This window comes from Aspergillus vadensis (genome assembly GCF_003184925.1).
Source record: "Aspergillus vadensis CBS 113365 unplaced genomic scaffold BO88scaffold_3, whole genome shotgun sequence".
Classification (NCBI taxonomy): Eukaryota; Fungi; Ascomycota; class Eurotiomycetes; order Eurotiales; family Aspergillaceae; genus Aspergillus; species Aspergillus vadensis.
In genome coordinates, this window is record NW_020292041.1 from 437343 (window position 1) to 449380 (window position 12038).

Sequence of the window (12038 nt, forward strand, 5' to 3'; positions counted from 1 at the left end):
TCCTTGCCCTCATCTTCCTTTCCCTTCCTCCGAACAAATCAAGCTACCTAGTAGTAAGCTAACTAATACTCGTCCGCTTACCCCTCCAGGAACTATCTAACTCGCGATGATCGAAATCGATCTACAGCTGATCATCGGGTTTGATTTCCGTCTCGTCTCGTCTTTCAGGTTTTTGCCACCATGATATAACGGTTATCTACTTACCTACTTAATTCGGAAATTATATGCATGGTCACTCACTCACTCACTCACCTACCACAGTAAGTACTAAGTACTTTATGAAAAGGCCCAAAAGTACGGGTCTAGACCGGTGGGGGAGGAGGGACTACTATCTACTACTAATGTACTCCGTACTTACTTAGGATTGGGAGAGATCGACTTGTCAGATTTAGGGGATTAACTACGTAACTAGCTGGGTATAGTATAGTGTCATGTATGTGCGATGGTAGATAGATCGATAGTAGATACATACATGGAATATTTTTGACTTATCACTGTAGATCTTCCTCTAACGGTCGACTTACTTCCTCCTTCATGTAACTTTGATCTCATCTCGCTTGCGTTGATGAGGTGCGGGGTATCTATGTTTTAACTACTTATTGACTGTTTTGACGTACCCCTCAATTGTGGGTCGATTGTGGTAGTTGGTACTTTGTGTGTCCTGTTGGATACATAAGGTTGGGGTGAATGGATGTATCTGATGTTTAAGGAAGGGGAGTTATTGTTGGTTTGAGGGTGGGTGGTAAGGTTCAAGAGGGGGTTGAAATTGGCACAGTGGGCAGGATGATGATGGCCGTTTTAATATTCTACTAGGTAGGCACACTGTATCAGTTGACGCCGTGGTGGGTACGATGGGGCTGCTGCCCATACTTTTCGTGTTTTAGAATTGACAATGATCATTGTATTGACAGCTGCGCTACCGAAATGTTATCAAACAAACGTCAGACGCCTTCCCCTATACCCACTTCTGCCTTTCATCCATCGACTTTTTCTTCTCTGTGCACTACCAATCCTCCTCAAGTCAAAATGGGTATATGTACTCAGATCGTAAGCGGTTAATGCAGGACGCCTCTAATGCCGGAAGCAAGGAAATAGAACGAACAGAACTCCAAGCGCCCTGAAGAAACGAACAGAAGGGGGAAAGCTGGGGTGTGCTAGGTGTATCCAGAATGGTGAAAGGGGTGTCGGAAGGTGAAAGTGAAACCGCAGGTTGCAAGGAGAGAAAGAAAAAAGAAGTAAAATCGAGAGATACGGAACTTAGATCTGTCCCTTGATATCGACAATTCGGTGGGCCTCGGCCTTGGCTCCTTCGAACAGTTGGCCGGCCCTGCCACCCGTAAGCAGTCTCACCACGCCATCTTTCTCTTGGAGGAGGTCCTCCGAAGTATGGTCCAAAATGAAACGGGCGCTCTGCTCGTCGGACTCGAAACCAAGTTCTTCAGTAATGAAACGGATGTTTACATCAGGTTTGTACCTGTATTATCAAGGTCAGTGGCTGTCACACGTAAAGTCTGAAAAGGAACGTACGCTTTACAAATTGCTGCAAGTGCAGAAAGTCGCTCACGATCCACGAACATATCCATTAGATAAGCCCCCATATTCGGGGTGTCGAGATAAAGCTGGAAGAAACGGTGATAGTTCCCAAGAGCAAGAGCGGAACGGACATCCAACGCATGTTTCACAGCAAGATCCCGTTTGTCTGCTGCAGTTAGATCGGCCAAGGCATCGTTCATGGCCGTCCAGTTGCGGGTATGGATGAAATAGAGGATACGATAGGCCTTGAACTCCGTAGGATGACCGCCAAGTTGCTGTGCATACAACGCTCGTAGTTGAGTCTGGCACTGATTATACTCACCAAGGTCACCTTTCTCTAGGGCAATTCGGGCATGGATTTCATAGACGCTGACAGTGAATTCGTTCCTGATATGCTGTACAGTCAAATCTTGACGGAGGGATTTGAACTGATCACAGATATAGCCATAGTTGTTGTCCTTTTTCCATTTCTTCTTCAGTAGGTCTAATGTTTTCATCAAGACCGGCAAGGGACGAACGGTATCCGGATTCGGTGCAGAAGTCAGGCGGAAGTAATTCTTCTCGAGCTCCTGGCACCTTCCGACAACAGGGCCTTGGTTTGCATTGGGGGTCGGTGATGCACCGCGGGAAGAGGGTGAAGATCCATGTCGTCCTTGGGCGTCCTCGAAACGTTTCCTCCGCATCTCCAGATTAGCTTTTGACTTACTTGGGTTCTTACTGTCCATCTTCTGCCGCTTGTCTGTGGAAGGATAAGTGACTCGGTCTTCAAAGGCATTCTGGTTGTTAGTTTGTCTCCATGGTGGACAGCTGCTCGCGTCTCCGTGGTACTCCACCGATTTCCTCTTTTTCGATAGGTCAACCAATGGAGTGCTAGACTTCTTCGGCGAATGTGTCCCAAATGTGGCCCAAGTCGAGACACCTGGGCTGGCGAGCACCATGTTGCGATCGTTTTGAACCATGACCTGCGGCAGAGGCAGGGTTTCCCAGTCGATCTTATCGAGCATATTACCCTCTGCTGCCTCCGTGATGACTGATTTGAGTTTCGCCTCCATCTCACTCCGGTCGACCGTGGGAAGGCGGTTTTCGGGCGCAAAGCTGCGTTGCACATATTTGCGGACGGCTTCTGGAAATTCTACTTTTTTGCGGGTGGCGGCATCGGCAGACGTCGTCGGGGGTGTAGAAGAAGGAACAGGGTTGGTGGCTTTTGTGGGCGCGATACTACGGCGTGCTTGCACTGGGATATAAGCTGGGGCCACTGCTGCCACGTTAGTCAAGTCTGAACAAATATCACGGGCGGGAAGAGAAGCATACCATGACCAGAGTGAATTGAAGTGGTAGCGGTGGCTGAAGCCGCAACACGCCAGGGTGGGATGCCGGAGCTCATGATGAATGAAGAAACGATGATCTATTTTAAGGGCCAGTGCAAAAAGGGACAATAAAGAAATGCGAAGAGTGATGATAATCAGAAAAGAGAGGTAATAACTACGGATGATTTGGTTCGAGCCAGTCAGAACATATTCCTACACCAACAGAGCCGAGTAGGGATCACTGAATGTAAGAGAAAATAAAAGTCGGCCAGTCTGTATCTAACGAGACAAGGGGCAAGATGATATGTAAGTTATCCACAAGGGTATGTTCTCCAGGCTTTGGGGTGAGTGAATAAGGATGATGAGCGGAGAGAGAGGGAGACTCGCTTAGTGACGCTGGATCCCACTTGACTTGTCTCGGTGGCGGAGATTTCGTCTTGGCATGGGGACCAGATACCGCCTACCCAACCCAGCCATATTACATCAGCACGCCGATCTGGACTGATAACGAGCAATACAACCAGCGCCAAGGCATCTCGCTTTCGTATACTCTGCCCCTCTTCACCCTTTCAATCGTGAAGAGATGCTGCTTGATCTTACTAGATGTTTTTCAAGCCTTTGGATCTGACAACTGCGCTTCGCCCCTCGCTGTTGCCCGACGAGACCTTACTCTTTGTCCAGGATGCGGTGGGGTTGTACGAAGGGTGAGTAGCCGGTTGTTACTTCACCTGCTGCATCGGTGGTCTCTCCATGCTTGGGTCTATTTCGCTTCTTCTGGAACCGAGCCCTTAGTGACACAGTATACATCTTCTCAACTGCTGACTGTTAATGTTTATTGCATGTTCAGAAAATATAAAATCCCCAATTATCAGAATGGCCATGCCTATTTGACCTCGCATCGTGTCTGTTATGTAGCAGTTGATGAGCCGCGGAAATACTCAGTTGGCATTGACCTGAAGGATATTGATAGAACAGAGTACCAAGTACGTGCTGGTTCATTCATGCAAACTGGCCTGAAATCTAATGTATCATAGGCAAGCTTCTGGAAGTCCTCTCCTAAGATTACGCTATACCCTAAGCCACTGAAGAACATTGACCGGTCGAAAAGCGCTGGCGCAAGTCCCTCTCGATCGCAGTCGCCCCTGACCCCAAAGTCCGTGTCTCATTCTAGTGCGGGACTTCCTCCACCCGTGAATGCGACATGGGTATGCCCTATATGCACCTTTTCCAATCCCGTGCCCTCCAATTTCGACCCGTCCACCGCTACCGCGTCCACGCCTATACCTCCTTGCCTGGCATGTGGTATTAAACCCCCTTTTGCGACTATCCTCAAGGCTGCAATCACTGCTGCAACAAGTCGCGAGAGCACTGTTGCGACGCCACCCACCTCTCAACCTGGGCAAGAGTCCTCACTTGGGAGTATTGACCCCAAGAACCTAACGGTTCCACAAAATGGCGCCCAAGTGTCATGTCCTCGCTGCACATTCGTCAACCATCCGTCCCTCATTGAATGTGAAATTTGTGGAGCTTCCTTGGTCTCTGCAAATATCCTCAAGGTCACCAATGGCGATCACTACCGTGCGGAATCCCCGGCCCCTGTTTTTGATCAGGGCAGTATAAAGAGCAAGCAAATCAAAGATTGCATGAAATTGTCATTCCGTGGAGGTGGCGAAAAAATATTTCTTGAAAGGTTGAAGGGCGCCTTGATCCAGCGGAAATGGCTTCTTTACAATGCTCCGCCTGTGCCACAACAACCATCACAATCAAGCTCTGAAGCTCAAGGTTTAGCCGTGCCTGCATTAGCGAACGGCCCTGGAGCATCACAGCCTCGCTCACCGGGAGTTGGCATTGCGGGGCTTGAGCGACGAGGCCTTGAGGCTCGTAAGAACAATGAGCTCGTCATTGGCAATGCTTTCGAGGATCTCGAAGCGCTTATGGCATCGGCGAAACATATTGTTGCGCTTGCTGAGACGCTAGCCCGCGAGTCTGGGATGGCTAGTGACGAGAGCTCTGCTGAAACTAGCGCCGTCCTTTCGGAATCAGCGGCGGCGTTGGGTATGGTGACGACGAAAGATATGCTCGGTTCCGGGGCAGAGAGCCTCTATCTATCGGAGTTATCCCGAAATCTAGCAGAATATCTGACTGACGATCGTAAGGGCATATTGCAGAAAGAAGGCGGGATTATAAGTCTTATCGACTTATGGGCAATCTTCAACCGGTCCCGAAACGGGGTCGAGCTCGTCAGTCCTTCGGATTTTCAGAAGGCTGCGGAGCTATGGGAGAAATTGAAGTTGCCAGTTCGTCTGCGTCGTTTCAAGAGTGGGCTGCTCGTTGTTCAACGATACGATTGGACCGATGAGAAGACCCTTCGGCAGCTGCTAGACTGGATGGCAGAGCTCCGTCAAGTGCCACCCACGGAGCCGGTAGCCTGGGACTGGCGTTTGTTTGGACGTGCTGTGACCGCACAGGAGGCGGCACAGCGATTCAAATGGAGTGTGGGCGTTGCAGCGGAGGAGTTGGAGATGGCAGAGGATAAGGGAGTCCTTTGCAGAGAACAGGGAATTGAAGGGCTACGGTTCTGGTTTAACTATATCTCATCTGACCCAGGCCTGCAGGAAGTGGATGATCTAGGACTTGCAAAAGTTAGCATAGACAACGATGACATATAGAACTGACGGGAATTTTGACTAAGAATCCCACATATGATGATTCTGAGCGAGCAACTTCCACTTTGAATTTCTGCCTGAGGCATAGTTCCAGACCGACAACCCCGCGTTTGCCCCGTGATTGGCTTATCGGAGCTCTCTCCGCCTTATCAGCTGCCAACTCTCTCTCTCCCTTGCACTTCCAAGTCACTCTCATGCTTCGTTCATCAGTATTCTAGCTCTCTTTCCGATAAACTGATTAGCTTTCTCTCAGATAAAAGTTTCTACTTCGTGGTTACTGTCCTTGTAGCGGCCCTCCTGACCCCTAATCGTCCCCTGTGATGTAACCGAAGACAGCCCCAGTGGCCGTCCGAATCCGGTCTGACGTCGTGGTCGAAGAGCTTCATCACTCCTTGCTTAGCGTCCTTCCAATCTAGCTTGTATACTTCAAACACAGAATCCTTGAGAGTCTCACCATGATATATACAGCCGCAGTTGCAGATATCAGGGCCGTCAGACGTTCCACGGCCCTGACCAGAACTCATCCCCAAGCCATACTCTTCGCATCATCTCGACATCTCAAGTCCTCCTGCCAGCGCCGTCACATATGGCGCGGTCCGGGCGAGAGGATAAATTACGATTATTTGGAAAAGCAGATAGATAAGCACAGACGATACTGTCTTTCGAAGCTTCGTGAGAAGCCCGCACGTCCGCGGAAAGCGAACGTGTACGAAAGTCAGAATCCATGGGGGTTCCGAGGTTACGGACCGAGCTATGATCGGGACAAGCCTTTTCAGTTTTACAATCGAGGTGGTATCAAGGGTGACTTTTGGGAGGCCGAAAGGTCCCGCATCAAGGAGAGAATGGACCAGATCAAGAAGGAGATTGATAAGGATCCTTACGCAGCATTGTTCGGAAGAAGGTTGCAGCCATTTAGCTCCTTTGAGAAGCTTGATAATGCCTTTACTTCCATTTGTCGTTCTTTCTTAGGTCTTGACAAGTCGGAAAGTACCATGGATACAACAGCACGCCCGAAGGCCACTACTGCAATTTCGAAGGACTCTTCGGAATCGCCCAAGAAGCCACAATCAGACGTGAGTGGCAGGGTCCCATCTTTAGACGAGGCTATATCAGAGACAGGTCGACCAGACTATGAATTCGACCCTGTTAGTGGCCGTATGATACCCAAGGATACTGAGCAGCCGGTGGCCACAGCAAAGAATTCTCGCGGGAACGACATTGATACATCGGCCGGGGCCCAGAAGCCTCATTCTGGGCCTACCGGCTATCTATCCCCATTTGAACGAACAATTTCAGAGCCTAAGCCGGCAACAGAATCAGGAAATGATAGGGCAGAAGAAACATCGCAACAACGTGTTGAGGTGGCGCCAGTCGCGGATGAGCCCTTCCAAACTTCTGAGGTGCAGAAACCGGAGTCACCAACAGAAGCTCGCTATAAAGCTTTGGAGCCATCAATTGATACTATGAAAGACCAGAGAGATGTTTCTGAGAAACTTAGCAGTCTCTCAGAAGCGATCATGGCCGATCAACCTAAGCTTCAGGATCTCACAATAGGCGGTGGACGCGTCACCTATGATCACCTAGAAGCGCCAGTCAACAGTCGTTCGTTTGGAGATCAACCAAGCAATGAGGCTTCGATGAGGTCTCTAGAGACGCCTGAAAGTCCTCTAAGTACAGCACACGAACAGGAAAGGGTGCAAGCAGAGAGGAAGGAGGATTTAGACCTCCTGAATGCCAGTGATATTCGTTCCCAATACTTGGCTAGGCCTAGTATTGACCCTGAGATTGAGAAGCAGATCCGTCAATCTCTCGACGATAGGTTCGATTCATTTGTCGATCCCGCTGGTGACATTGACGCCCAGAGCGTTCGAAGCAAGTTTCAAAAGCATGAGACTGTCGGCGCATCTGACGAGACCATTATGCCAGAGGAATTAGACGTTGGTGTACAGCCCAGTCAACAAACTGCAGAAAGTTGGGAAGCTTCACAGGTACTCAAGTCTGAAAGGCAGGAAGATACTAAGCCCTTCGATCAAACTGCTACCATGGAGCAGCCGCTCGTTGATACCCCATCAACTGAAACCTATCGAGTGCTTGCATATGATCCCTCGACCCTTCAAGTAAACGAAGCGGAGACAAGCTCATCTTTCCAGGCTTCAGACGAGATAATCCACCCGGCAGAAATTCTAGGTCGCCTGAATGCCCCTGCCAAGTTTCTACCCCATTTTGCAAGAATGCGTACCGATGGTTACGAAATTGTTTCCGGTGGTGGGGATATTCTTGTGTTCAAAAAGTCCAGCAGTTCCGTGCACGACAGTGCCGCTCTCCCTTCTAAAGAAGTGGACAAAATTGAAGCTAGCCCCGACGGCCATAACAATGAAACTTTGAAACAGTCTACATCACCTATCCAGCCAACGCAGGAGCATTTCTCCAGCCAAGCTCCTGATCGTCAGTCCGAATTGCTAGACGAGACTTCACAGGCTAAAGGCTCTTCTTCGAAACGCCAATCAAGAGCTGGTCAAGCTTTGCGCAGGATGCTGTTCAGTGGCGTAGCTACCGCGGGAACATGCTACGCTATAGGTGTTGTTGTCGAATACTTCCGCACGGGAGGACAGGACGGACGGGGTATTGATGCTTTTACTGCTTTCGAGTCTGAGCGGCGTCATGGAGACTAAATTTGGATGCCTTCGCACAATCCTGTATGATTATTCGTGCTGATTTTTGCCATGACAATGACGAATATGTACTATGTAGTGCGTCTCCTCTCTGTAGTTAGAGTTACATTTTTTATTGGAAACTAAGCTACGTTATCTGCTCTATTAACGCCATCTTCCCGCTATGCTATGGGTACATCAATTTGGTATGAGCAAAAGCCGAGATAGAAAATCGAAGGTAAAGAGCTAGCAAAGACAAAAGCAGAACGCAAAGTAAATACAAAGCAAAGTGCAAGCAAAGGCTAGGCAAAGAGCGAGCAAAGGCTAAGCAAATGCAAAGTGAATACAAAGCAAAGTGCAAGCAAAGTCAAATCTATGCAAAGCCAAGGGCAAGCCAAGTGCAAAGCAAAGGCCCAACGAGGAGCAAAGCAAAGGCCAAGCAAAGTGCAAGCCATGAAGAAAGAAAGAGAGTACCGAAAGAAAAGTCAAGAAGAGACCAACGCCTATCGCACTGGCAGCACAAAAAAACCACCACCCATCTCCTCACCCCCTCAGCGCCTAGCCGCAGACGACTCCGCAGGCAGCGACTCCTCCAGCGGAAACTTCTCAAACATATTCTGCATGACACCACACTTAGCGCGGCCGCCCATCAAATAACGATTCAGGCCAGCCAACAACTTCAACGCAGCATGCCAATCACTCTTTTTCCAGAGATCATACTCCTTACTAGCGAGCACGCGGAACACAGGAGCGTCATCTTCATCCGGGGCCTCGTTCCTCTCCTCTTTGAGAGTGTGTAGCCAATCGAGTTGATCTATATCGTGCTCGAGATCCTGCTCGGTGTAGCGGCGAGTGGCGTCTCCGGCCCGGAAAGTGTGCAGCTCGGTGTTGGAAGTGTCGACGGGCTTGTACTTCTTGCAGTAGATGCGTGAGATCTTGGAACTGGGGAAGATGGCGCGTTGGACGTGAAGTCTGCTGCCGTGGAGGTTGATTAGGAAGACTTCTTGGTCGGGGAGGTGGTGGCGGTGGATGTGCATGTGGTGCAGGTTGGTGAGGAGTTGGCCGAGGTGGAGTTGGAAGTTTTGGGAGAGAGTTTTGTGGAGTGGTTGGTTGTCAGTTAGAGTCTGTGGTGGGTGTGTTAGTGGGTTAGATTGGTCTTGATAGGAGGGTTGAGGAAGGGGAGACTATACAGTTGTCATTGGCAGGACGGTGCGGGCATACATAGCATCGGGGTAATAATCAACGACGACGCGGCCGGAGGTACAGGGTCCGTCTTGACGTTTCTCCTTGTACCCGGTCCAATATTCGAGGTATTCTCCCATGACTTTGGGGCTGATTGGAAGGGAGGTGTTGGGGTTAGTGTATATCATTGCTGTGTAGGGTCTGTTAGGGTTGATGTTGTTACGTACTAGAGGTGGAACCAAAGCATAGGCTTTGAAGTTGGGTGCATGACATCCACGTTAAAGAACAACTCGGATATGAGAGCATGAAGTACGTTGTCTTGGTTGTAACGTGCTTGTCTGAATTCAAGGTTGGTTGGACAGGTAGCGGCACTTCCTGCCTCGTCCTCGAAGAGACCTTTATCCCACTGAGGAGAATTCTTGAGGTTACGGAAGACGTCGAAGAAAATGGTCTCGAGGGTAGGCCATTTTTTCTGATTGACTCGACGTCCGTTTCTGGCGTTGCGGAAGATCCAGACAGCGCGATGGACGATCTCTGGTCCTTGAGTTAGCTTTGCTCCTTCGGAGTAGGTTCACCCATGCGCTGTTATATGGATAGTGTTGGATGCGCTTGGATGGGTATATAGACTCACTGTCTTTGTCTGCTCTCTTGAGGTATCGCAAAGGCACGATGTCTTCGTCAGGACGGCTTAGATAAACCCTGGCTTTCATGCCATGGACTTGGATATCAACCGACTTTGTCTCAGAAACCTCGGGGATCGTTTCCATGACTCTGAAGGCTGGCCATCTGATATATTCCGTATTGTCAAGTTCTGCGGCAGCTCTTTCCTCTTCAGCCGCTTCTGCTCGCTCCTTTTCAATCATCTTTTTCGCAGCTTTCAGCTTCTGGAGGTCCCTCCTGGCTTTGGAGAGCCTGAGACGCGCAGCCGCTTCGGCCACCTTCTTCCGCATCCCCCCGGGATCCATGATTGAGGGGGTTCACGAATGCAGAGAAGGAATATGAGGATGGTGAGAAGGATAGGGACGTGTCTGCATCTCGTAGCACAGAGTGCATTCAAAAGATGAGTTGTGGACGTGTTGAGTCGTCGAGGCAAAGGCCATCTTGTGTTGTGAGAGTGAATCTGCGTGCACTGTTTGTGATATCTGCTAATGCGGAGACATCTGGCGGAGACTGCTCCGTTTAAGATGTTTGAAGATGAGGAAGTTTGTGGTTGCGTTGCACGAGAACTGTGAATGTGATGTTGGAATGCAGCTGGAGGAGATGGTGTGAGTGTCATTGTGTTAGATTTACAGAAGTGAACTATATGTTGGTGGGAGTGTATCGAGGTAAATGGCTCTTGTGTGATGTGCTTCAGAGCACGAAATCTAGGGTTGTGGTGGATAGTGCCGGTGTTTTTCCAAGAGAGCAACATTGGTGGTTGTGAAGAGATATATAGTTGTGGCACGGTTATCAGCATTCTCCAACCGGTTGATACTACCAGATCTTTTAACAACCCTTCCCAACTGACTTAGTATGTAACAAAGTTACTCAAAGTATCAGTAATCAAGAGTCTATACTCAAACATCCGCGATTGTCATAGGGTATCATCTCTGTGGTGTGCATGATCTCCTCATTATCGCCAGCATTCTTAGTCACATCTCGGTGGGTCACAACTCATGATAAGCGCGACTCCTCCAACTTCCCCGCTTATCTTCAACCTTCGCCCTTCCCCAGGTATATATTCCCAAGCATTACTGCTTTTCGAGGAAACAATATAGATCAATTTAACTGCCTAACTTCCGGAAAGCGAAAAGCACAGTATCTACCAACTTCACGATGTCCAAAGCAACCAGAATCCCCATCCGCACCCAAAAGGCCCCTCTCCCACCGCCATTCCTCTCCCAGGGCATCGTCGTCGGCGACATGGTCTACTGCTCTGGGCAGGTGGGTGTGAACCCTGCTACAGGCAAGATGGTTGAGGGATCAATTCAAGAAAGAACGGTACATCATTCATTCCTACACAACCAAAATAAATATCCCTAACCAAGGGTGTGCCTAAAGCTACTCAGCTAACGAGGCCCAGAAACAAATCCTCAAAAACCTAGGTGCCGTCCTTGAAGCAGGCGGCTCTAGTCTCCAGGACGCCGTGAAGGTCAACATATTCCTGGCTGATATGAATGACTTTGCCGCTGTCAATGAAGTCTATAGTTCCTTTTTCGCGGATCCGAAGCCGGTGCGTTCCGCCTGATTGCCCCTGGGCAGAGTCACATACTTACTGATAAACCTAGGCTCGTACATGCGTTGCGGTCAAGACATTGCCAATGGGGACTGATGTGGAGATTGAATGTGCTGGGGTGGTGAGCAGTGTGCCAAGTCGAGGTTCTCGTCTGTGAGAAGCAAGCAAAGAAGCAGGTTCTTGGATATGACTGTGATGCTATGCGAGTACATAACTGGACAAATGCAGACAAAGACTGCTTATGTGCATATACTCTGCATCTTGGCTGGGGGCAACGGATAGACCGGCGAGCCTGGTATGAATAGCCTATGCGTCGACAAGCCCGGTTTCTAATGTTAGGAACCGGAATGCCAACGGTGACTTTATGCATGGATTCGAGCGGCAGCTGGGCTTAGTTATGTCTAATGCGACACCGGCTGTCGGATGCAGCTCGGATGGCCCTGATGCGAGAAGATCATTCGTGCTATTTACTCCGTCCTCCGTG

The 12038-nt window shown here is 49.5% G+C and overlaps 5 protein-coding genes across 5 annotated transcripts; 3 read left to right on the forward strand and 2 right to left on the reverse strand.

The window, feature by feature from the left end:
• Nucleotides 1-878: 878 nt before the first annotated feature.
• Nucleotides 879-3147, reverse strand: BO88DRAFT_401741 (SAC3/GANP domain protein). The gene is made up of 3 exons (XM_025705916.1): nt 2845-3147; nt 1528-2788; nt 879-1474 (listed from the first exon to the last, which is right to left on the reverse strand). Exons 1-3 carry the CDS (start codon nt 2915-2917, stop codon nt 1258-1260), a joined length of 1551 nt encoding a protein of 516 aa, XP_025566392.1. The 5' UTR covers nt 2918-3147; the 3' UTR covers nt 879-1257.
• A 296-nt stretch (nt 3148-3443) lies between these two features.
• On the forward strand, nt 3444-5560 carry BO88DRAFT_484976 (ESCRT-II subunit protein VPS36; the record flags this gene model as incomplete). Its single annotated transcript, XM_025712314.1, has 3 exons — nt 3444-3544; nt 3688-3823; nt 3875-5560. The coding sequence occupies 3 exons, from the start codon at nt 3444-3446 to the stop codon at nt 5507-5509; spliced, it is 1872 nt and encodes a 623-aa protein (XP_025566393.1). The 3' UTR covers nt 5510-5560.
• Nucleotides 5561-5693: 133 nt separating this feature from the next.
• BO88DRAFT_432460 (uncharacterized protein) lies at nt 5694-8328 on the forward strand. The gene has a single exon (XM_025709360.1). It carries the CDS (start codon nt 5962-5964, stop codon nt 8176-8178), a length of 2217 nt encoding a protein of 738 aa, XP_025566394.1. The 5' UTR covers nt 5694-5961; the 3' UTR covers nt 8179-8328.
• A 380-nt stretch (nt 8329-8708) lies between these two features.
• Nucleotides 8709-10304, reverse strand: BO88DRAFT_381315 (uncharacterized protein; the record flags this gene model as incomplete). The annotated part of the gene is made up of 4 exons (XM_025704575.1): nt 8709-9281; nt 9348-9489; nt 9567-9873; nt 9971-10304. 4 exons carry the CDS (start codon nt 10302-10304, stop codon nt 8709-8711), a joined length of 1356 nt encoding a protein of 451 aa, XP_025566395.1.
• Nucleotides 10305-11042: 738 nt separating this feature from the next.
• On the forward strand, nt 11043-11935 carry BO88DRAFT_381318 (YjgF-like protein). Its single transcript, XM_025704576.1, has 3 exons — nt 11043-11319; nt 11402-11551; nt 11607-11935. Exons 1-3 carry the CDS (start codon nt 11155-11157, stop codon nt 11709-11711), a joined length of 420 nt encoding a protein of 139 aa, XP_025566396.1. The 5' UTR covers nt 11043-11154; the 3' UTR covers nt 11712-11935.
• The last annotated feature ends 103 nt before the right edge of the window (nt 11936-12038 follow it).